General features: G+C 44.2%; 1 protein-coding gene across 5 annotated transcripts in view; it reads left to right on the top strand.

The window, feature by feature from the left end:
• Positions 1–26,039, top strand: part of plxnb1b (plexin b1b) — a 220,268-nt gene that overhangs the window by 111,986 nt on the left and 82,243 nt on the right. For all 5 annotated transcript variants that reach the window (XM_041191160.1, XM_041191161.1, XM_041191157.1 and 2 more), the window contains exons 2-3: positions 9,685–9,769; positions 23,093–24,227. In XM_041191160.1, the coding sequence (XP_041047094.1) occupies positions 23,103–24,227 (1,125 nt within the window). In that variant the 5' untranslated portion in view covers positions 9,685–9,769; positions 23,093–23,102. The remainder of the gene's footprint in view (positions 1–9,684; positions 9,770–23,092; positions 24,228–26,039) is intronic.

The raw sequence follows: 26,039 nt of genomic DNA, 5'->3' as shown, positions 1-26,039 counted from the left end.
ATTTTTAGTGTGGGAGCAATGGACAGCGCTTTTTGACCACCCTCTTCAGTTGCTTCATCAATGTCTTCCCTCCTTTATAAGAAGTGTGCAGTCTCTGGGATGATCAAATAGCAATGCCAACCGATAGTAGGACTTTGGTTCAAATTCAGGATCCGGGTGACAAGTGGAAGAAAACATTTACAGCACACGATGATCATCTTTACCAAAAAAAGTGCAACTAATGTAGCCTCCCGCCCCCACCCCCAACCAAATTTAAATCACTACTGCTAATCCCCCATCATAAACACATTACCACCGACCAGAAGTTTAATGGCAGATGTCATACCAAAGCCTTGGTTTTTAAGGGCAATACAGAGTCTGGCTATTCTACGATGAGTAGCTCAGTTTCTGACCCTCAACATTCCTTCACTATCCAGTGATGAATTAGTCACCACTCATCTGATTGGATGCATTTGGAGCAAAACCCAAGTAGCTCCACAACATCCAGGACAGAACAGTCTGCTTTATCGGCAATACTGCCACTAGATTTAATATTCACTGCATCCACCCACAGTGCAGAATGCACCTTAGGACCACACTGATTACTTTAATAGCATCTTCCATTCCCAGAAACTATTATTGAGATGGGCAAGAGCAACAGCATCATGGCAAATCCATCATCACCAAGTTAGACAATTCACCATTCCTTCATAGCTGGGTCAAAATTGTGCAAGGTCCTACCCAATGTGCTGTGGGTGTACCTACACCACAGGGACCACAGCAGTTCATGAAGGCAGCTCAACACCACCTTCTCAAGGGCAATTAGGGAAGGGCAATAAATGCTGGCCCAGCCAGCGAAGCCCACATCCTGTTAATGAATTGTGTAAGACTGCAACAATTCAAGAAGACAGCCCACCACCACTTAAAGTAGGAAAGACAGTAAATGTGACCCTGCCAGCATTGTTCACATTGTGTGAAGGAATCTTAAAAATATCCACTGTAACTGCAGGCTTCTGCTACATGTGGAATTAAGGCTTAATTTTATTGGGTCTGCAAATCATGGAGAAGTTTCCAACTCCTTCCTATGTTGCAATATTATTTTTGGGTCAAGTAGATGTAGTCTGTCCTTCTCTGCAACACAACATAAGGCCATGTGTCCCATACAAGCATGGGCTGAATCAGATGAGCATCCTGTTAAGATTATAAATTCTCTTCGGCTTTTCAGAGGAGCATTTTGTGAGGAGGTCTTGGCATGATTTAACTGGTGAAGGTTTCGATTTAGGTTTCAGTGAATCCTGCAGCTATTCCTGTGGTTGTGCAAGTTACAGTAGCCCCATTCTTTTAACCATTGGGTTCTTTTCAAACTCCTGAGGCATATTATACTGGCAATCCGCAGAGCACATCATTTTAATTACATACAGCAGATTGTTGAAGTTAAGATCGTGCATTCCTCACGATTCATGCTTTTTCTTTCATGGGCGATGGAAGAAACGATTGTCAAGGCAGCAGAAGCTGTACATGTATCTGGATTTCCAAAAATCCTGTCAAGTGCACACTGCGAAATGCAACCTGTCTCTGCCCCAAAATGGCAATGCTTGTGCAATAATTAGAATGAATTCTTCAAAACGTGCAAATAATTTATTTTATACGGAACATTATGATGCTTATTCTGCCTGAGTTCTCTCATTCCACATAACATTGTTTCAGTCTTAATTCAATGAGCATATTTTCTAACTGCTGGCACACTGGGACATCTGATTGCAGTGAAGACAGTCCATTATACAACACAATGTTAGCTGATTCTGCTGTATAGTCTTGATGTATGAAACTGTTTGTGCTGTAAAAATGGAGCAGCTGGCATTGCTAGGAAATGTGGAACCAACACAAAACCTATTGCAAGTAAAGTCATTAGTTTGGTAAAATACATCAGTGGGTCCTTTTTATACACCAAGCGTTCATATAAAATGTATTGTAATGTTGTTTAGTATTGCACACCTGAACATGAACACACTGTCCAAGTAACCAGTTTTTCTCTTATAACTATACAGTTTCTCCAATAATTATGCACTCCTGCAGGATTGAGTCTCTGATGCAACCCCCTGTCCAATAGCACGTGTGGAAGAAGGTGCAACTGGTAGACGCTCATTTTGTGGGCTATGGATAATTGTGGCAGCAATATTAACTCATCTGTGGATTAGGACAAGGGATGGCTGAAGCCAGCTGCATGGACAATCTGATGCTTGCTGTGTGCATCTCTGTGCTAGCCTTCACAAGAGAGAAATTAGTGACTTGAGCTCAGGAGTGTGAATTCTTGGCTTTCAAGATTCTTCTACCTTTGCCAGCTGATCATACTGCCACTATTTACTGGTAGAAGCAGGTAGATGGCTGATCAGCGATCAGGATTATTTTCTGCAGTAGTGACCCATGACCCTGTTCCATTTCCCTCATACAGAGGCTCAAGGTGCCACTTGGTGATGGAGGAGATAGCTTGACAGATCCAGGAGAGCAGTGCATGGGTGTCTATTCAGGCTTTGTCACCTCATTGCAGTCTGTTACACAGTGTAACACGGTCTGCAACAGCATGCCCAGGTAGAGGAAGGCAAGGAGGACAGCAGGACACGCTGTGAGATGAAGCCTGACTTCAAGAGGTTGCACAGGAGCCTCCTTGCCAGCTGCCACAAATGTGGTAAAAGCTCATAATGTACATGTTCACCTGGGTGACACTTGGGCCCACTGAAGAATCAGTCCTTCCATCATAGGGGCCTTGACAGGGTCAATGCTGAGAGGATGTTTCCTCTTGTGGAGGAATCTAGAACCAGGACCATAGTTTTATAATAAGGGGTCTCCCATTTAAGACAGGGATGAGGAGGAATTTCGTCTGAGGGTCTTTAGTGTTTGGAATCCTCCCAGAGAGCAGTGGAGACCAGCTCACTGAGTATATTAAATAGACAGATTTTTGATTGGCAATTGAGGAAGTCAAAGGCTAAGGGTGGTAGGGTGGCTGGCAGGAAAGTGGAGTTAAAGCTGCAATCAGATCACCCATGATCTTATTGAATGGCAGAGCAGGCTCGAGGGGCCGAATGGCCTACGCCTGCTCCTGTTTCTTGTGTTCTTACACCATCCTCCTTTGGCAACCAGATTGAGTAGTTGCTATCCTCCACTAAATATGGATTGAACTGCTTATATTGATGGCATGATAACTTCATGTACCTCCTTCGATATAATGCTTGAGCTAGCTTTCCAATCGTGTGCTCTGATGACCTGCCTCTGAAATAGCCTTGGTACTTGTGATTCTAGTCCTGAGATTGGCGGTTCTGGTACATGCACTCTGACTGTGCTTTTCATCACCTACCAAATGTCTCTCTCTTTAGCTCCGTTTTAATTTTTGGCTGACTACTCTCCTGTGAAACGTCCCAGCTTGGGACGTTTTGCTTCATTCAAGCTGCTAGATAAATGCAAGCTGTTCTTGCTTTAAGGCAAGAAAGTCCAGAGAATCTGTGGTGAGAGGGAAATAATTAAATTGCATTGGTATCACTTCACCATGGCAACTATATAGACAAAAACTGTTGTACATCATTAGACAATAGCTCCCATTTTGCTATTCAGAATAGCTTTTGTGTATTATATTAATTCCGCACTGCAGAACATTTAAAAATACTTAAACTTTGTGGTGCCTATGGGAGTATCTCTGAGCTGAACATTCCTGCTCCTTGTACTTTAATCTCCTCCAGTTCCATTTGAAGTTAACTTTAGTGATATAAAGTGGTTAGGAAAATAACAGTGTTTGTAGGTGTTCTTTCTTGCTCACAACATTTTTAATTGCTTTGTTTGCGCATCCCATGCCCCCCCCCCCCCATTTGCCTGCAGTAGCCCTGGATCTTTCTGGCTTGGGCAAGTCTTAGGAGTTTTAGTTTCTCATTTGTTTTATCTTTTGCGGCTATCCTCTCCCTTGCCACCTGCCGCCTTCAACTGAACTGGTCAGTCAGTAACCCCACAGCCCGATATTTGTTAGCCCTGCTGTGTGGGTTCCCATCAGTCACTCTCGCTGAACTTTCCCTTCGTCCCTGAATGCCACATTGTGTTGAGAAATGCAGGCGCCAGCCCTGATGGGGTGCCATGTCGTGACATTGCCCCCGCTGTATCTCAACATTATTGTAAAGATGAGTGTCTTTTGCCCGTTTTATATTGGATGGAGACAAACTGGAAGCATTCAGCCTCCTTGATCTTCTTACCAAGCTAAGTCTGCAGTATTATTGAAAGTGTAAAACCTCAGCTTAAGGCAGTTTTTTAAATCGAATGCTGTGATTGGGGCACCTGATGAACAATATGGCTGTATGTCACAGGTCAGCTTGGGGCTTGGGATATGAACATAGGATTGAGAGGAGGCCATTCAGCTTCTTGAACCTGTTCCACCATTCATGGTTGATCTGTATCTTAATTCCATCTACCCATCTTGGTTTATTAACCCACAGTACAAGGAGTCTTGCAGCTCATTGGTGGCATCCCTGCCTCTTGAGTGAGAAGATCCATGTTCAAGTCCCACCCCAGGACTTGATTGCCAAGGAAGGTGTGTTCAGAATGCAGCCAAACAGGTTGAGTATCAACTTATAACTTCCTCCAACACATGCTAATGGCAGGTGATTCCTGGTCAGACATGTAGTGGAAAGAAATTGGACCCTTTATCACTACCCATAGCTACAGACAACAATACACATGTGAATGTGTATGTTGCCACAGTAACTTAGGCTCCTTGTGGGGGGCTGGTTGGCTCAGTTAGCTGGAAAGTCAGTGTGAATCAGATTGATGCCAACAGCATGGGTTTTGATTCCTGCTGGGGTGGGTTTGGGACCTGCCTCTTTGCCCTACCCCTGGTGGAGCTTGTGGCGCCAAGGATCAGACCTGCCTTTGGGCAGAGAACTTACAAAGATGAATAACCGACCTACCAAAAATCTTTCAACCTCTGTTTTGAAATTTTCAATTCATTTCAACTCAACTTCGCTTTTTAAGCAAATAAAGTTTCAGATTTTCAACATCATTTTGTGAGGAGTGCTGCCTGACATCACCCCCGAACAACTCAGTCCTGCTTGTAAGGGCATTCCCCCTTTGTACTGGAATCCCTCATGAAGGAATTATTTTTCTATATATCCTATTAAATCCATTATCGTAAACACCTCAAAAATGCCATCACCCCTTAATCTTTACTTTTTTTTATTCATTTACAGGATGTAGGCTTCACTGGCTGGGCCAGCATTTATTGCCCATCCCTAATTGCCCCTGAGAAGGTGGTGGTGAGCTGCCTTCTTGAACCGCTGTTGTCCATGTGGTGTAGGTACACCCACAGTGCTGTTAGGGAGGGAGTTCCAGGATTTTGACCCAGCGACAGTGAAAGAATGGCGGTATAGTTCCAAGAAAGGATGATGAGTGACTTGGAGGGGAACTTCCAGTTGGTGGTGCTCCCATCTATTTGCTGCCCTTGCCCTTCTAGGTGGTAGTGGTTCTGGGTTTGGAAGGTGCTATTGAAGGAGCCTTGGTGAATTCCTGCAGTGCACCTTGTAGATGGTACACACTGCTGCTACTGTGCGTCAGTGGTGGAGGGAGTGAATGTTTATAGGTGTGGTGCCAATCAAGGGAGCTGCTTTGCCCTGGATGATGTCAAGTTTCTTGAGTGTTGTGGGAGCTGCACTCATTCAGGCAAGTGGGGAGTAATTCCATCACACTCCTGACTTGTGCCTTGTAGATGGTGGACAGGCTTTGGGGAGTCAGGAGGTGGGTTACTCATCACACGATTCCTAGCTTCTGACCTGCTCTTGTAGCTACAGTATTTATATGGCTAGTCCAGTTCAGTTTCTGGTCAATGGTAATCCCCAGGATGTTGACAATGGGTGATTCAGTGATCCCCCACACCCCCTCCTGAGACTATGTCCCCAAAAGGGTCACCTACCCACCCCCCCCACACCCCCCTCCTGAGACTATGTCCCCAAAGGGTCACCCACCCACACCCCCACTCCTGAGACTATGTCCCCAAAAGGGTCAGCTAGCCACCCCCCCTCCCGAGACTATGTCCCCAAAAGGGTCACCTACCCACCCCCCCCACCCCCCCTCCTCAGACTATGGTAATGGTATTGAACATCAAGGGGTGATGGTTGGATTCTCTCTTGTTGGAGATGGTCATTCCCTGACACTTGTGTGGGGTGAATGTTAATTGCCACTTGTTGACCCAAGCCCGGATATTGTCCAGGTCTTGCTGCAATTGGACATGGACATGGACTGCTTCAGTATCTGAGGAGTCGTGAATGGTGCTGAACATCGTGCAATCATCAGTGAACTGATGATTGACCTTATGATGGAAGGAAGGTCATTGATGAAGCAGCTGAAGATGGTTGGGACACTACCCTGAGGAACTCCTCCGGTGATGTCCTGGAGCTGAGATGACTGACCTCCAACAACCACAGCCATCTTCCTTTGTGCTAGGTATGACTTCAACCAGCAGAGAGTTTTCCCTCTATTAAATTCAAATGCCACCATCTGCCATAGTGGGATTCGAATCCAGGTCCCCAGAGCATTACCCTGGGTTTCTGGATTACTAGTCCAGCGACAATAACACAATGCCATCACCTCCCCCATCCTGAAGGGAATATGAGGCTAGTTGGTGCAACCTGTCCTCAATTTACAACCTTTTTAGCGTTAGAATCATGACTTTAATGCAGGTGAAGCCTGACGTGGTTTTGACTTGTGTAAAGGGTTAAATGAGATGTTGGCCCAGTCAATCAGATGTTTCAGCTCTGAGAGGCTTAGGGGCTCCTGTTGAAAATACAAAACCCGTATTTTGTAAATTGCTCTTGCTTGTCCCTCCCAGAAGATGAATGCAGCTCTGTTTCAAGGCTCTTTACAAAACAGCACACACTGCTCTTGCCGAGATTGAAAGTACAAGAAGTCCGGTGTGTGAATGAAAACCAGCTTTGGGCCAAACTGTGCCAAGTCTGGTGGGCGGCTGTAATGTCCAAGGTTTCAACAAATATTTGGTCAGCTGCGTGCATCACTCACTGACTTATAGACTCAGGCTATCGGGCTCCTATTTATTTTTGCTCTTCAATTCAATGACTGTCTGTTGAGTGATCAATAAGGAGCCTCTTGTTTGTTTAATGATATAAAGTCCTGTAAGCCAGGGATTTTTGTTTTGTATAGTTCAGTTACACGGGAGTATCGCTAAAGCTCAATTGATGTTTTTTGGGGGGGCTTGAATTGGCATAAATACCTTCTTTCAGTCTGTGGTTAACTTTATTAGCTTTAAATTTCATTAAAAAAAAAGTTCTTAGTGTACCATTTTCTTCTTGCCAGCTTGCACTCTCTCTGTATAGTATTAACTGTCGGTTTGTGTGTTCTCATGTTTAAAGTTAAGGCTTACCCCTGTCCTCCACTCCACCTGAGGCTGTTTGTTTTATAAAAGACTTTCTTCCTTGGGGAACATCTTGAGACAGCTTTACTGCACTGAGGCACAGAAAGAGACAGATACAAGCTCCCAGCCTCAGTGATGCCACCATTAAAACAATCACTGTCACTGCTAGATATGGCGGCTCACATCCCAGCAGGCATAGGCCTAATGGCTGTCCATTAGTGCGATGCTGCAATGTCAGTGGGACACTTTTTTGTGCACCATTGGAAGCAGGTTGGCCGGTCATGTGTGTAACTGGGGTTGGTGCTAGTTCTACTGGGACCAAATGGGTGCAGTGGCATAAATGATTACGTTACTGGATGAGTAATCCACATGTCTGGCTAATGATCTGAAGACATGTTTAAATCCCAGCAGGGCAGCTGGAGAATTTAAATTCAGTTCTTCAAAAAAAAATCTCCATTTTAAAAACCGAATGAAACCACTACATTGTCGTAAAAACCTGCTTGCTTCACTAATGTCCTTTAGGGAAGGAAACCTGCCATCCTTACTCGGTTGGCCTGTCCGTGACTTCAGACCCAGAGCAATTTGGTCTACTCTTAACTGCCCTCTGAAATGACCTGGCAGGCCACTTGGTGCACCAAACCTATGACGAGGGCTCCAGTGGTGCAAGAAGGCAGTTCATCAGGGCAACTGGGGACTGGCAATAAATGCTGGCATTGCCAGCAATACCCACATCTTGTGACTGATTTAAAAATGAGATGTAATGAACAGGTATAATAAACTCATCTATTGAGAAAATGAATACTAAAGGCACTAATAAATGTAGACTGCTAATTCCTTGCACCTTTAAGTTGCCTGGTCCAAGCATCATTGCATGAGATCATTTGCACATGATGTGACCAAGATTAGTGGACAGCTGTGGAATATTTAACTCATTCATCCCCTTAACTGTTCCTTTCTCAGACAATTTGCAGTTCTTTAAACCCTAAACTCTGATTTCTCAAAAAAATGGTTGAGAACCCTATTCCCTCTAGCTTAGTAATTTTATTGCTGCAAGCCATGCAGGTCCTACCTTGATCCCTTGTATCTGCTGAATTAGTTGATCACCAGTGGTGTGGTGATAAAGGGTTGCCATTAGTTAGGAATGAGGAAATAAACAGGATTCCATGTCCTGATTGCTGTCCAGTGCCCTTTCTGAAAGTGTGTGCAGGAATATTAGGTGAGGGCAAGGGTTACCCTGCCTACACTCCAAGACTGAAAGATCAGAACTCTTGATGCTCACTATCAAAACACATTTGTATAGTGGCGTCGTGGTAATATCGCTGGACTAGTAATCCATAGGCCCAGGCTCATGCTCTGAGGACATGGGTTCAAATCCCACCATGACAGCTGATGTAATTTAATTAATAAATCTGGAATTGAAAGCTAGTCTCCGTAATGGTGACCATGAAACTATCATCGATTGTTGTAAAAACCCGTCTGGCTCACTAATGCTCTCTAGGGAAGGGAATCTGCCGTCCTTACCTGGTCTGGCCTACATGTGACTCTTGATCTACAGAAATGTCTTTGACTCTTAACTGCCCATGGGCTAGCAAGCCACCTAGTTATACCAAAACTGCGACAGAAGACAGCTCGCCATCACCACCTCGAGGGCAATTAGGGATGGGCAGTAAATGCTGGCCTTGTCAGTCTGCTCACATCCATGAAAGAATAAAAAAAATGGCGCCAGAGAGAAGCTGACTGTTATGGGCTCTTACTTAAGGAAGAAATCAACCTTTCCGAGAGAAGAGAATAAATTGTGAATTTGAATTTGGAAAGCACTGGGTTGTGTTAACAAACACATTGAAATCCTTTTACCATGGATTCAAGTGCTCTGAATATAATTACCATTGCACCCTGCCAAGGTCTTTTTAAACCATCATCCTCCAGTCCTTTGGTGAGTGGGACAATAAAATCGACCTCACTGTTGATCAGTTCACCAGAATGATTGCTTCAGCTGACCTAGAAAGGATTTGACTTCCCCCTCTTTTTTTCTGCCAGTGACCCAGCTCGGAGTGGCTTCAGTGCAGAAAAAAATTGCGACTGGGATTCAATCTCCTCACTGAGTTGCAGTCTAGCCTGTGGCATTGGGACATTTCATTTGTTACAAAAAAGTAGAGACTTGTTTGAGTTTAATTATCATAAATCGGATCGAAAATGCTCAATCAATTGTGGGCCAGTCAGTAAATGAAGGAGAAATGTCATTCCCTGTTGTATATGTCGGCTCCCACCAGAACTCCTTATCAATGTGCTTTTTTTGTCCTTGGTTACAGGTGTGTGCGTGTGAGGAAAGCACTAATGATGGTGCCGGCAGTGCAGGGGTGATGCACCTGTACGGAAATCTGGAAGAGACAAATGGTAAGAGAGCTTCTCTTTCTTGGGATAAGAGTGGGGAATGGGCAGCATTATTTCAAATGTCAGCATTACTGATTTTCATCCATAAGAGAGTGTAATCTGTAGTTGGTAGTGACCTTCCACCTTTTCATGGTTAAAGCCATCAGTGGTGAAGCTGGATTGGGTTGTCCAAGCAGGCAAAAACGCAATGCATGAATGCAATAGTGAGGTCTCTCCATGATGACCTATACTGGTTTGGGATGTGAAATGAGTTGCTGTTTTCAATTGGGTACCTATCAGGCTAATTGATAAATAACCAATCTTTGCTAATGTTTGTGAGCTCTGGATCTGTTTGTTGCTTTTACCTTCGTGAGGAACTTCCTGATCGGAATCCTAAATTTGCCTTTTGCTGATTTTTAAATGTTTTACTACATTAATGGTACTATTTAAATGTGTGCCGTTGTCCTAGACTCATAGCTTAGTTTGAAATAATTTTGAGTCGCAGATAGTGAGGGTTAATTTGAGGGGCTGTATGAATATTTCTATTTAACCAGAAAATAGGAATTGCTGAAAAAACAGACACATCAAAGCTTTTCATCTTGCACTTATCAGGAGACTTCACAAGAATACCAATATAGGGGGAAAACAACAATTGATACCATATGGACAGTATTTCGCATCCAGCATAAATTGTTGTTTTCCCCTTATATTGGTATTCTTGTCCTGACGAGCGCAAGATGAAAAGCTTTGACATGTCTCTTTGCTCAGCAATTTTCAAGGTTCTGTACTACCAAATGACTGGAAAATAGGAACAAGGCAAAACAGCTGCTGTCACTCCCAATTCCACTCCATTTGAATGGGTTTTCTGGCCTCTGATCCCATATGCAATGTAAACTCCAATAACACAAACTTATAGCTCTTTTAATGAAATAAAGCATCACAAGACAATTCACAGAGGCATTATAAAAAAACAAATGGTGCCGAGCTACAAAAACAAATATTAGGACAAATGATCTGAATGTTGGTCATAGAGGTAGCTTTTAAAGAGTAAAGGTAGGTTTTAAAGAGTAGAGGTAGGCTTTAAAGAGTGTCTTAAAGAAGGAAGGTGAGGTGGAGAGAGATAAGGAGGGAATTCCAGAGCTTGCAGCCTAAGCAGCTGAAAGCAAGGCCACCAATGGTGGAGCAATTAAACTTGGGGGTGCTCAGCAGGCCAGAATTAGAGGAGCATAGATATCTCGGAGGGTCGCAGGGCTGAGGGAGATTACAGAGAGAGGGAGGGGCTAGGTCATGGAGCGATTTGAAATCAAGGATGAGAATTGTAAAATGAGGCGTTGCTTATCTGGGAACCAGTGTGTGACTGAGTACAAGACTGAAGGATGAGCATCATTTGATGCGAGTTAGGACACGAGCACCTGGGCTTTAGATGACCTCAAGTTTACGGAGGTGGGAGGCTGTCCAGGAGTGCATTAGAATAGTCAAGTCTTGAGATCGCAAAGGCAAGAATGAGAGTTTCAGCAGTAGTAGAGCTGAGCTGCAGCAGAGCCGGGCAATGTTAGGTGGAAGTAGGCAGTCATAGCGATAGCACGGATATGTAGGTGAAAGCTCATCTTGAGGTCAAATAAGATGCTAAGGCTGCAAACAGCCTGGTTTAGCCTCAGACAATTGCCAGGGAGCAGGATGGAGTTGATGACTAGGGAGCTGGGTTTGAGACAGAGACTGAAGAAAATGGCTTCAGCCTTGGAGGAAATTTCTGGATGCCAGAATTAGAGATAATGGAGGGGTCGAGAGAGGTGGTGGTAAGGTAAAGTTGGATGTCATCAGAGTAAATGCGGAAACAGATGTGTTTTTGGATGATGGTGCCAAGGGGCAACATGTAGACGAGAAATAGGAGACAGCCAAGGACAGATCCTTGATGGCCTCCCGAATAAGGGTGCAGGAGTGGGAAGAAAAGCTCTGACAACAATCAGACTAAAATGGAGCAAGGTGCACAGGAATACGGCGGAGAGGCATTGGAGGAGGATTCTGTGATCAACTCTGTCAAAGGCTGCAGACAGGTCAAGAAGGATGAGGAGGAATAGGTCCTGTACTTTCCATTTCTCCATGTCAGGCTTTGTATGTCATCTCCCTTCTGTTCATCATGCCTTTAAACTTGCCCGCCTCCCCACCTCCCTCTCCTCCTTTGACACCTTCCTTATGGAACCCACTGTTCTGACCAAGCTTTTGGTCATTATCATTATCTTCTTAGGTCCTTATATGTCTGTGGAGCACCTTAGCATATTAAAGGTGCTATAGGGATGGTAGCAGTAGCAGCTTTAGAAGTAGTGAGACCTGCATGAAATCCTATTGGACTCCATTTGTGCAACAGTGCACACTGCAAACAAGTTCTTGTTGGTCCAGATGGCATCCCAAAAAAACAAGATCCTGTCCTCATGAGAGTCTTCATGGTGACCCTGCCAGACCTCAACAGGGACAACTCCTAATTATTTATTTTTTTCATGGGTTGTTGGCATCATTGACAAGGCCAGCATTTGTTGCCCATCCCTAATTGCCCTTGACCTGAATGGCTTGCTAGGCCATTTCAGAGGACAGTTAAGAGTCAACTACCTTGCCGGGTAAGGATGGTCGATTCCCTTCCCTGAAGGACATGAGTAAACCAGGTGAGTTTTTACAACAATCAATGATAGTATCGCAGTCATTGTTACTGAGACTAGTTTTAAATTCCATATTTCTTAACTGAATTTAAATTCCACCAGTTACGGCAGTGTGATTTGAACTTGTGAACCCAGATGATTAGCCTGGGCATCTGGATTACTGGTCCAGTGACATTGCCATTATGCCACCATCTCCCCATCAGTGCAAATCTCCTGGATGGCAGCAGAAAGATCCCAACACACAGTCGCTGTGAATTGAGACACTGTGGAAGTGTCTGCCCTATTTTCTCAGTGTGAATACAGCCACCTTATAGTTCCTCTGACTGAGGCTGCGGATAGTGCTGACTGGTGGCCAACTGAGAACGTTTGATTCTTCTCCAGCAGAAACAAATTTGTGTCTGGCCGAACTCAAGTCCCACAAACCACAAATGAGATAAATAATCAGCTAAATTGTTTTTGGTTGCATTGCTTGAGGGATAAATGTTGCTCAGGCCACCGGGAGAAATCTGGTGCTGCTTTGACTAGTGCCATGTGATCTTTTATGTCCACCGAAATAGTCGTGTGGGACAAAGTTTAGAACACCAGGGTGGAGATGATTGGGAGCGCCAGTACTGTGTTTATTGCATAATGCAAGATTCCACTGTGTAACTGCTCAGATGCCTTCTTGAATACAGGCATTAGTGAAGTGCTCGTAACTTAGAGATCAGGATCAAGAGCTGGAAAGTGGGAATAGGCTGGGCAGCTTAACAGCTAGAACAGACACAATGAGCTGAACGGCCTCCTCCTGAGTCATAAATTTTCAGTGTTTCTATGAATATGACAGGTTCACATTCAAGTCAGTGCAACCTGTTTGGCTGCATTTAAGCAACCAGAAATGCAAATAACCCATTGACTTTCTATATGTAAACATTTCAGGTTTCTCACTGTGACCCATGTCCCATTTTGGTGGAAAGACTGGTACAGCGCAGCAACAGAAAATTACCATTGTTGGTTTTGTGTGTCCAGAAGAAAATGTGGTTGTGGAGGAGGCTGTTGGCACAGTTTCCTTAAAGTTACTGTTGTGTTTTGGTGTTTTGCCACTTAATAGCCAGTGGCAACAACAAAATAAAGTTTTTGTCTGCAAGATCTAGTTTTAAAGAAATAGGGTCTTCACGACCACCGGCCCTTAGCAGATTTGAGGTGATTCGGATTGTACTGATGCTGGACATGCGAGACCTGTGCATTGCGAGCTGTAAACATTAAACATAATATTAAAAATAACTTTGTGACAGCACATTGCAAGGTTTAGAGTTTTCAGCAAAATGGATGCAGAGAGATTAGAATCGGATACAAACAGACAATAGGCACAGGAAGCTATATCTATGATTTCTGTGGTTGCCCTTTACTGAGTATGAACTTGCTTGATTAATCATGCTTTGAGAAATAAGCTCAAAGAATCTGTCATTAGACAGTGAGCTGGCCTGATTTCTGAAACCTTGCTCTTTTTTTTAATTTTATTCTTTCACGGGATGCGGGTATCACTGGCAAGGCCAGTATTTGTTGCCCATCCCTATTTGCCCTTGAACTGAGTGACTTTCTGGGCCATTTCAGGGGGCAGTTAGGAGTCAACCACATACTGTGGATTTGGAGTCGCATTAAGGCCAGACCAGGTAAGGATGGCAGATTTCCTTCCCTAAAAAATATTTTTTTCTTTTTTTTTTACATTTGCGGGACGTGAGAATCACTGGCTGGGCCAGCATTTATTGCCCATCCCTAATTGCCCTGAGAAGGTGCTGGTGAGCTGCCTTCTTGCACTGCTGCAGTCCATGTGGTGTAGATACACCCACAGTGCTGTTAGGGAGGGAGTTCCAGGATTTTGACACAGCGACAGTGAAGGAATGGCGATATATTTCCAAGTTAGGATGGTGAGTGGCTTAAAGGACAACTTCCAGGTGGTGGTGTTCCCATTTTGTCTGCTGCCCTTGTCCTTCTAGATGGTAGCAGTCATGGGTTTAGAAGATGCTGCCTAAGGAGCCTTGGTGAGTTTCTACAGTGCACCTTGTAGTTGGTACACACTGCTGCCACTATTTGTTGGTGGTGGAGGGAGTGAATGTTTGTGAATGTGGTGCCAATCAAGCGGGCTGCTTTGTCCTGGATGGTGTTGAGCTTCTTGAGTTTTGTGGGAGCTGCACTCACCCAGGCAACCGGGGAGTATTCCATCACACTCCTGACTTGTTCCTTGCAGGTGGGCAAGCTTTGGGAGTCGGGAGGTGAGTTACTCGCCACAGGATTCCTAGCCTCTGACCTGCTCTTGTAGCCAGATGAGTTTTTTTGACAATCGATGATAGTTTCATGGTCAATATTACTGAGATTAGCTTTCGATTCCAAACTATTAATTGAATTTAAATTCCACCAGCTGCCAATGAGATTTGAACCTGTGACCCCAGAGGGTTAGCTTGGGCATAAGATAAAAACAAAATACTGCAGATGCTGGAAATCTGAAATGAAAACAGAAAACGGTGGAAAAACTCAACAGGTCTGGCAGCATCTGTGGAGTCTTAGGAAATAGAGATAGTTTAAGTAAGTTATATGTGTGTGTTAGGAATAAGGTATATCTTTAAGCTCTTTATATTTTTTTCTATTTGTGGGTTAAAAGGTGAAACCTGAGATCCAGTTTCACTTTTGAACAGAGACAACAGGTCTAAAGTTCTGTTTGTATACCTGCATTTCTAATGAGATTTTTACACTCTTGAAGGAGAATTAAAGTAAAGAGGAACACATGCGCATGCATACACACACACACGCGCAGAAAACTGAAGAAAAGCAGACTGAATTCAGTTGGAAGCAGTTGCCAGCAGAAGCAGCCTAGCAGAGGGACAGATAGCAAGCACCAAACTAAAGTTGAAGCCAGCTGCAAGGAGAAGCTGGACACAGGAGAAGGAACTGGAGAAGCAGGTTCCAGAAACTAAAGAAGAAAGTCCCCAAGTCCAGGGAAGTGGAACAGGAAAGGCCCCAAGGGGGCAATCTAGTCAAAGGCCCAAGGCAGGAATCTGGAAAAGGTCTTGTTCTGTGGAAGTGAAAGTAAGAGGCAGAAAAGAATGTTCCAAGCTCCAGGCTTAAAGAGAAGAAAACTGCAGGAAGCAGACTTCAAGCAAAAACGGCTTGCCAGAAGATCCAAAGAGACAGCTGAAGGTTGTTAACTCTTTACTATGAGCATGTGAAGCAGTGGTGTTCTGTTTGCACAGCTGAGTCAGAGAGAGAGAGAGAGTGCGTGGAAAGAAGTTGAATGTGCGTGGGGACCCAGGGGAGGGAGAGGAAGGTTGAAAGGGAACTTTGAAAGCCCGGAGGTTTGGACCCCTGTGGAAGGCACCTTGGAGAAAGTGTCAGTTTGGGAGAAGATTCCAAAGCAAGTTCTTCGAAAGTTGAGATTGGAAACTCTGTGTGTGAAAGGTGGTGTTCAGAGAGACCAATTGACTCAGTGTGACAAGCATTGGTGGGGAGTTGATGAGAGACCCGTAGCATCTATTTGGGGTGATGTCTGTCACTTGGTTTCAGAGTGTAGTATGCCTGACCACGGGTCACCTGTAGGTTTATATGAACTGTGTACTTACTGTGAACATTAGAGTATAAGATAGCTTTTGTAACATTAGTTATCCTTACAAACCTGTGTACATCTGTTAAGGTATAGTTGTGGATGAAGGAGTATTGTAATATGGTTCATTCTTTCTTGTTTAATAAATGTTTTTATTCTTTTGTCAAAAGTTCATCAGCTGATTCCTGTGACTCTGTTCAGTAACCACTCCCCACGTACCTAAACAAAAAATCAAAGTCAGGATCTATCAAGCTGGGTTCCACCCTGGGATTTGGCTTGTCCAGTAGTAATGTCGCTGGGATCATAACAGGAGAAAGAAACAGAATTAACCTTTTAAGTCCATATGACTCTTCAATGCCTGAATAGCCTGGGCAAGAAGATTACTAGTCCTGTGATGTTACCACTACTCGGCTGTCTCCTTGATTACTGAAAGGCTTCTTTTATCAGGTTTTGCTACTTACAGGAGGATCTGACAAAATAAGAGTGCCTTGTGGAGAATTCACACACAAACCTGCTCCATGCACTTACAAGATTGTTCTTAACCCATCATTATCTGTTGTTCTTTCTATTATTTCTTGGAAGGGGATGTGGACCAGGAACTATGGGCAGCACTTTGTCAGGTCAGGAGGGGGTTTGCAGTATGAGTGTTGTTATTTTGGCCCCTGAGCTCACTGGAAATAGCCGATCCATTGGTCAGTGTTGTCACGGATCCACAGTGAACCACTGGCAGGATGCCAGATTGTGCTGCGCGTACACAGGAGGAGGAAAAGCCTTGCATTTATGATCAGGCCACTCAAATGACCCAAATGTCTCACACAAGAGTTACTTTGAAGTACAGTTGTTTTTCTGGGTAAATACAGCAGAAATTTGATGCCCAAGGCTATTTGCTCCCGGCACAAGAGTGTCTCAGCCCTAAGTTATGACCTGATGTCCTCCTTTTGGGTTGTTGGGCTTTAAAAGTATACAAGTAAAGGGCCCTGTGTTTAGCCAGGATTCATCCTGTTTCTATTGAAGGAGGACTGGAAGCACTCAATTGTCCATTATGACAGTGCTATTTGCAGCCTCATTCCGAGAAGCCACGGGATGGCAGCTGTGGGAATTGGAACAAGCATTCACATCGAGACAGTTAGAGATGTACTTCAGAGGTTGCCACGATCCAAGGGGTCATTTTAACTGAGCCTACCCAGGAGAAATTGTAAGACGTTCCTACTACTGCTTCGCTGCCTTCCTGCAATCTTCCATTTTAACCAGCCCTTCTGGGCAGTCAGGAACTGGCCGGTCCTCCTTTAAATATGCAGCTTCGGTGTGCGACATGATTGGGGTCCATCTTCACTTTTAATGGTGACCTGTTCTGATTTTTCTGCCATGTGAGCCCAGCAAGGGTTCAAAAGAAAGGGGCCAAAAGAAGCATTTTAAACCCCATTGCCCCTCCCCACCACCAAGTATCTAATGGGATGGGGAGGGGAAATACTCCTCTGGACCCCACAAGGAAAATTTAGATTTTCCAGGTTCTGGGACGCTGTCCATATAGACACTCCCGAAACCCACTCCCCATGATTACCTTATTGTCAATACTGTTCCTTCAGTCCCTGAGGCAGAATGGAGAGAACCTTTACTTTGAATGTCATCATGCAATCCTTTTCTGGGAGTACCTGATTCTGACTGTTGGGTGCCTGAAATAGAAAATGCTCCGTTGCATCATGTTGACACCCCCAATCCATTGCCACAAAAAGTTTGTCCCAACTGACCCTGCAAGTATGGATGGCCTAATGTGCTCACTCACTCACTGTGAGTGACTCAGAAATGGCGAGCAAGCTGTAGCTGAGCAGCAGGGGTTCTGAAGCGGTGAGCCTGACACTGCGAGACAGAAGGAAGAGCTCTCTCTAGCTTCTGATGCTGACATGTTTGGGCACAATGTGCTCAGAAGTGAATGATAAAGATGCTCTTTAATCTGTGCTGCTTTGATAGTACCAATCACCTTGGTAACCACTTGAGTAGTTGCCACTATCTTGCAGTCTCTCAGGCTACTGGGTTTGTGAAGCCTTTAATTGGACTGAAAATGGTTTAAGCTTGGGATGGGGAAGAACAGGAGTGTATCATATATCATCAAGGAGCCTATTCACCAATTAAATATCTCCAAGAGGAAAATAATCGTGTTTGCCAACAAATGGCTGACAGCAAGGTTTCATTGAATTACCACAATGCAGATGTTGCACAAACATAGGATGTTGGATGACACTTAGCTGCTGACACTGTTCAAGCCTGTACTATCCCTTTGTTTGAGGGACTCAAAGTAAAACCTCAAGGCAAATGGTTTTGGAAAAAAGTTACTCTCTGTCATCAAGCCAACTGTCTATAGTCATGGATGGGTGGAGTAAGGTAGGAACAAAGAAGATATATTAGGTTACATCAGGTTCCTACAAGTCAGGGCAAAAAAGAAGTGGATCAAACACTGAAATGCGACTTTTAGTTATTAGCAAATTTACATTGTAGTAACCTTTCAATAAGTGGTTTTGCCGTATTCCCCCAAGGCCATCCTGCTGTGGAGCTCTCCCTTTAATACAGATAAACTTACAGTATCAGAATAATAAACAACTGTGCTTCTCCAAACTCATTCTCCGCAAGACGTTTGCCAATTGAAGTTTACAGCTTTTATTTGTAGATCTTCAGTAGTTGGCTTGGGGAAAGCCTGCAAAGGGATGGAAGTTTGAAATGCTAGGTTGTACAAGCAGTGAGAGCCATGCTACAACAACTTTACATAGCACCTGTGACAGAGTAAACATCCCAAGGCACTTGACAGGGGCATTATCAAATGAAATTTGACACCGAATCACAGAAGGAGATTTTTGGGATATTAGTGATCAAAAGCTTGGTCAAAGAGGTAGATTTCAAGGAGCCTTTTAAAGGAGGATAGAGAGGTGGAGAGGCAGAGGAGAGAGAAAGAGGTGGACATATGGCTGCTTGCCCCTCTAGCAGTATTCATATTCATATTGTCATTAGAAGTGCCCTGCCTTCCAAGAAATGTCTGAACAGGTCACTTCCTTTGGTGAGTCTTGCAGTGTCCAAAAGATAGCGGTTACTTGACTATTTTGCTGTTGAATTCATGCTTTCCTGTCAGAGTCAGCATGGGCCAATAAGATACTCCCATCAAGTGCAGTGGTTTAGTGGATCTGAAGGAAAGATCATTCAGCCAATCCATCACGGGTAAAATGTGAGTGGTGCAGCACATTGTGCTAGCTAGTGTTCTCACCCAACCTTAAATTCAGCCGGTGCAATTCATTTGAACTTGTGCTTTAATCAGCTCCAGATTCTGCATTCTAGTGTAGGCTCTGGTTAAATTCTCATCCTTGTTTAACAATCCTTCAATGGCATTGCCCCTCTCAATCTCTGTAATCTTCTCAAGCCCTGCAAACCTCCAAGACTTCTGTTCTCCTCCAATTCGAGCCTCTTGTGCATCACCAATTTTAATTGTGCACTATTGGCTTCAAGGCCTTCAGCTGCCTAGGCCCCAAACTCTGAAATTTTCTTGCTAAACCTCTCCACCTCTCTCCTTTAAGACACTCCTGAAAACATACCCCTTTGACCACACATTTGGTCATCTGTTCTAACATCTCCTTATGTGGCTCACTGTCAGATTTGGTTTGATAACACTCCTTTGAAATGTCTTGGGACATTATGCTTTGTTAAAGACACTTCCCACATACAAGCTGTTGAGATTTCTATGACCCCTGTGTATTATTTTATGCTTTGATCAGCTGTCCGCTCCTTATTCCACCACAGGTCCTGGGCATTCACAAAACGAGACATAGTTATGTTAAACTCTTTTGAGCTGCTTTTATTGTTGGTAAGATGCCCTCCCACCCCCCACGCCAGTCTGGTGGCTGGAAAAACTGCAACAAATCTCAGTAAATTAACTTTCAGGTTATATCCTGCTGTGTGCTTCAGGAGCACTTGCCACTCGCTCAGATCCCATTGCAATATGAGTAAAGCTTTTGGAAAGTGACACGAGTGTGGAATGGCATCTGGAGAATGTGTTGCACCTCGAGGTTTTAGTGCACGCTTTTGTTTTATGAAATTGGACTGTCGGTTTTACATTGAGTCCCACCAAAAAAGAACACTTTACATCCAGGCAAAGTGGCAACATGCAGCTGAAACATCCACAGCGTGTCATTTTTGCAGAACCTATTGCATAGGACAAGAGAGACAAACTTTGAGCCTGATTTTTTTTTCATCAGCAGGTTTTTGATTTGCATGACTTTTGCCTTGTCCTCCTTACTTCGGGCTTGTGCTTGTGCTTTGAATGAGCTCCATGTTGCTGCTCTTCCTGCAATCTGTTGAGGATTTTCTTTGAGACCTGCTTGCTTTCGTGCTTCAGAAACTGGATTAGGCTCTGCCTAGGCTTTCCTTATTGTGCGGGATCAGGTTGGCCACATTGTGAATGAGTGAGTCATTCACAGCTGTCGGCCTTTGACCCCACTAATCATCCGTAGCATAGCAACCTGCAATGGGCTGACTTACTGACTCAGTTGCAACTCAGTCATGGTGGTGCTGGAGCTAATGGAGACTGCAGTGAGCATATGTGTTCATCAGTAGTGATCAGCTCTTTTTTTACTGAGGGGACAACGATATCCTGTTGCTGCCATGTATCAGTTCCGCTTGGTTTCAAAAAGATCTTTTTAATCAAATGATATATACATCTGTGTAAACTGGCTAACTGGTTTTGTGTGGTAATACTGGCACCATTCAGCAGTGTAATGAAGGGATTGAGTGCTGGTGTCACTGAGCCTTAGCCATGCTGTTACCTGTGTTGGAAGCTAAATAACAGAGCTCACATCTATACAGCTACTGCCAATTGAACATTGTTGAAACAGATTCTTCCTGCAGCTCGCCATGCTTCACTTTTGAGCGAGATAGCTTTTAAAAGGCAGAAATGCTTTTGTCCCTGTGTTCTGAGGGATTTACGAGTGAGGGATTAGCTTCAGCGAAACAGATTTATCCATCTAGCCCCACTGCTGAACAAAGGAATTAAAATGAAGAGTCTTGTGGTAGCCTTGTTATAGAACCGGCTTCTAACTGTTGAAGGCTTGCTTGTTTATATTTAATGCGTATTCATTCTTGGGACGTGGACGTTGCTGGCCTCGTCAGCCTTTATTGCTAATCCTCGGTTACCCTTAACCGAATGGATTACTAGGCCACTTCAGAGAGCAGTTAAAAAGCGGCCACGCTGATGTGGGACTGGAGTCACATTTTTTTTTATTCACACGGGATGTGGGCATCGTTGGCTGGGCCAGCATTTGTTGCCCATCCCTAATTGCCCTTGAGAAGTTAGTGGTGAGCTGCCTTCTTGAGCCGCTGCAGCCCATTTAGTGTAGGTACACCCACAGTGCTGTTAGGGGGGGGTTCCAGGGTTTTGACATAAAGGTCTGGCAAGGGAAGGATGGCCCTCTCCTTTCCTAAAGGCCATGGGTGAACCAGCTGGGGAGAGCTTCACTTTTACTGTTACGAGCTTTTTATTTCCAGATTTGCTTTCAGAGCAGATAGAGAATTCTCAAATGGCCAGGATTTGAGTGTGCATTCCTTGAATTATTAGTCCAGGCCTTGGATTACTAGAGCTTTAATATTATCACTGTGCTATTGTATTTATATGATGTTTCCATGCCTTTTTTATACGGTGTGGAGATTCTGCAAGATGCCTGCTGTCGTGGTGACACTATCTGTCAGATCATCCTATCCAGCAGCTGTAATCATTTCTATTGCATTAACAGCACTGTGGGTGCACCAACACAGCATGGACTGCAGCAGTTCAAGAAGGCAGCTCACCACCACATTCTCAAGGGCAGTTAGGGATGGGCAATAAATGCTGGCCCAGCCAGCGAGGCCCACATCCCATGAAAGAATAAATGGAAAAAAAATATAGATGAAGAAAGCTCAGGTCTGCATTTGCTCACCTGTGGTCATGTCCTAGTTTAACTTGTAAACCATTAATGTGTGAAGCATTTTTTGGGTGAGATGTTAAACCCTTGCAGAAGGACGCAAAAGATCCCATGGCACAATTTTGCAGAAGAGCAGTGGAGCCCTGGCCAATTTTCATTCCTCAACCACAGAACTGAAATGGATTATCTGGTTGTTAGCACGTTGCTATGTGGGACCTTGCAATGCTTAAATTGGCTGCTGCGTCTCCCTGCATTTTCCTACACTACAGCCATGGAAAACGTATTTCAGAAGTATGTTCTTGGCTGTGAACTAGTTTGGGATGTGTTGATGTTGTGAAAGGCGCTATATAAACGTGAGACTTTCTTTCATAAAGGCACGTATTATATTTTAGGATCTGGGCTGGCAAAGGCTAGAGCTATATAGTACATACATCCTGAACCCCAGCAGCCGAATACAGGTTTACAATTGTGCAGCTGGGCTAAGGGAGCTGGTTTTATGATGCTGACCTGTCTCCCTCCCTTTGCTTAGTGCTTTATCCTGCTCGGGAACAGTAATGCTAAATCTGACAGCAGTACACATGAGCAATGGAAAAAGTGGGTCTCCCATTAATTTAGGGTTGCTGACTCTGATTGGATGTGTTCCTGGGGGAAAATGGTTTTTGTTTGTGAGTTTGGAGCATAAAACTCCTGTATCAATACAGTTGCCACTTACATAGGCCTCCAATAGTTGGTGTGATAAATACAAGTCAAAGCATCATTGTGGTATGCAGTGTGTAGGTCCTTTTCCAGGGTAAAGGTGCATTTATTAGGTCAGTGTAAAGGAAACCTTGCTTTGTGTGGAACCTGCTTTACCTAGCTTGGGAATGATATAGGGATGAGAAAAGTTAAATCCAGAGCATCGCTTCAACAACAACAACAACCGTGTTTATAGAGTTTTAAACAAAAAAAACAACTCATGCAAGAGGAGATTGGGGAATAGATTGCAGAGAGGAGGACTGAGGCAGATTTGGCTCTGTCACCAATGGTGGAAGAGGAGGTGTGGGTAGACCCTGTGATGGTGGCAGTAATAAGTTTGGCTGAATGATTGGCTAAGTTGGGCTGAAAGGATATCATCTGTGAAAACATGGAGGGAGATAAGTTTCCAGATTTCCATTCCCTTTTCAATAACGCAATGTTTCTTCTTCTGTTGCAGCACGTTGATCATGCTTTCTGGGACCATCCTCCTTGCCATTGGTTTCCTAAGTGTGTGCATCTGTCGTGAAGACCAGTACAAGTCCTTCAGCAGATCTGATGCAAAGTTTGAGCACCTAACAGTCGACCCAGAGACCGGAAACGTCTACGTCGGAGCTGTGAACTTCCTCTTCCAGCTGACCTCTGACCTGACCAACCTGGTTGTCCAGCCGACCGGACCGCAGAATGACAGCAAGGATTGCCTCCCGCCCATCAACCCCAGTGACTGCCGACAAGCGAGGATGATGGACAACCACAACAAGCTTCTGCTGATTAATCCCTATGGGAATGAGCTGATCACCTGTGGGAGTTTGTTTCAAGGAATCTGTGAAAAAAGGAGTTTGGGAAACATTAGCCGTGTGTTGTTCTGCCCAGAGCGCCCAGTCGATACACAATATGTCGCCGCCAATGACCCCAATGTCACGACCGTAGGATTGGTTGGCCTGTCCAAAGGCAATACAGCTGTCCTGTTTGTGGGGCGTGGTTATACCAGCAAAGGTGCTGGTGGGATTCCCCCAATCACAACCCGCAATTTGGAATTACAAAATCCACAAAGTCTGGAATCCCATCCCATTTTCTCCTATGAGGATACAGCTAAGTTAGCAGTAGCTGGAAGACTTTCAGAGTACAACCACCATTTTGTCAAATCTTTTATTTATCAGTTGTCTGTGTATTTTCTGTTTTACCGGAGGGACCTGAAGTCCCCGTCCAGAGAATATAAAACCTACGTGTCGCGGATCTGCCTGGGCGACATGCATTATTACTCGTATGTGGAGGTACCACTTGTCTGTCAGACTGCTGGGAAAAACTACAATTTAATTCAGGCAGCCTATGTTAGCCGCCCTGGGAAAGGCCTGGCCCAAGGGGCTCTCGAAACCGACGGAGAGGTCCTGTTTGCCACGTTCGCTATTGGTCAGACGGCCACTGCGAAGGCAACGGAAGAGTCAGCGCTTTGCATTTACACAATGAGCCAGATTGATCAGATGATCAACCAGACGAGGGACCTGTGTTACACCAATTATGGAAAGACAGCAGATGGGAATGAGGCGGCCTACATTGAGTATGAAGTCAAATCCAGCTGTAGTGGATTAACTTCGGTGAGTCCTTTCATAATTGCACCTTTCGTTTTTAATAATTTAATCACTTTAATAATGAAGTCCTTTCACTCATTCCACCTGTTTGATGTATGGAGTAACTGAGCCCCACAGACCAGGAAATCCACCCTTTGTGGCCTTAAATTTGGACTGACCTGTTCCTTTAAAAAGGCTAAAAGTGAGTAAAGGACAGAAAATCCAACCCTAATCTCTTCAGGGACTTAGTCCAGGAAGCTCCAGAACGTTATCATTCCTATCACTGAAATTACACCTGGATATTTTTGCTGTAGTACTTATACAAAATAATCTATTCTTGCAATCAAATTCTAAATGATGCAAGCGTAAAGGCCGTATTTAAATTTGCATAGCTACACAGCTGCACATTACCTAATGTGCCAGGCACTGCGAGTGATCAACACAGATCAACAAGTTTTCAAGATGCAATTCAAATGTGTTTACGCATAGTGTTTGGGATAAAAGTTTAAAATTCTTTGCGGCAGCATTTCTTAATCACCTGTTTGAGGAGAAGAGGAGTTAAAAATGTAAAATGTTCCAAACATATGCAAAACTTGCCTTAGGTCAAGTTGGATATACAGTGGTGATTCTGCATGAATGTGCTGCAGTTGTGTTGCCGAATGGTTCTGCTCATCCTATTTCACACACCCAAATAGTTGCCTAAAACTTGATTATCTTCTGCTATCGGAAATTTATTTTACCATCTTTTCTAAGGACCTGAATACCTGGACATGTCTTGTGTCCTTGTCAAAGGTTTAAAAAAACAGAATGGCTCTCAACCCTCTATAAAGATTAATGGAACTTGTCCCAAAGCATGATGTTTGGAATTGCCTTTGGCCTTTTAGGCTATAAGGAGCTCCCCAGACTTGTCACCTCTGCCAAACCAAATCAGGCAAATGCCTCATTCAACTGTCAATTATTGTTGCCGAGACTGTCCCCATTGGTTAGACGCCCTGACCACATGAGAGTAAGTATGGAGCTTAGTGAAAAAAAGCACAATTGTCTGTGCATTTATATAGAGCTTTTCATGATCCCAGGACACTCTAAAAGGACACGGCCAATGAAGTACTTCTGAAGTGTAGTCATTGTTGTTGGCTGCTGCCATGGAACAAAGTTTAATAGCACTGTGTTGGTTGTTGGGTTTAAAATTGCTTATATGTTGACTACGGTGACCAAGGGCAGGATTTTCCCCTCGTCGGGCGGGCCTGGGATCGGCCGCGAGACAGTCCGTGTTCAGGGTCTGACCGCGATTTCACGCTGGCTGGCCGATTAGCAGCCAGCCAGCATGAAATATGTGCTGCCGGGGTGGGGACGGGAGGAGCACGAGCATGTGTTAGTCACAATAAGCGGTTGCGGTGGAAGAACTAATCCAGACTGGTCTTCTGGTTTAAGCTGGTTTATTTTCAAGACAACTCCTCAGTGCTACTGACTTCCAAGTAGCTTCCACACAACATGTTCCAGCTGTATCTTTTTATTCTGTTTAGATAGGATAATCAATGCCCATCATCTGTTTAATTAGCAAGTGTCTTTAACAAGGTGATTGCCATATTAACACATGCGCGGGGGGTTGGGGGGTGGGGGATGGGGAGCTTGCCCTGAAAGTCCCCTGAAGGCACAGAGCTGCCTCAGGGAGCTGACGAATTTTAAATACAAAAATAAACATTTTGCAAATGATATAAACATGTCCCCACATGTGACTCAGTTATATGAAGAGGGACGTGTAAAAGATGGTGTTTAAAAAACTTTTTTTTTATTTTAGTAACCGTTGGAAACTTCATCTAGCCCGTGGATGAGATTTCA

Source organism: Carcharodon carcharias, chromosome 7 (assembly GCF_017639515.1).
Source record: "Carcharodon carcharias isolate sCarCar2 chromosome 7, sCarCar2.pri, whole genome shotgun sequence".
NCBI lineage: Eukaryota > Metazoa > Chordata > Chondrichthyes > Lamniformes > Lamnidae > Carcharodon > Carcharodon carcharias.
Note: the sequence above shows the minus strand (reverse complement) of the source record. Positions and strands in the feature narration are given on the sequence as shown.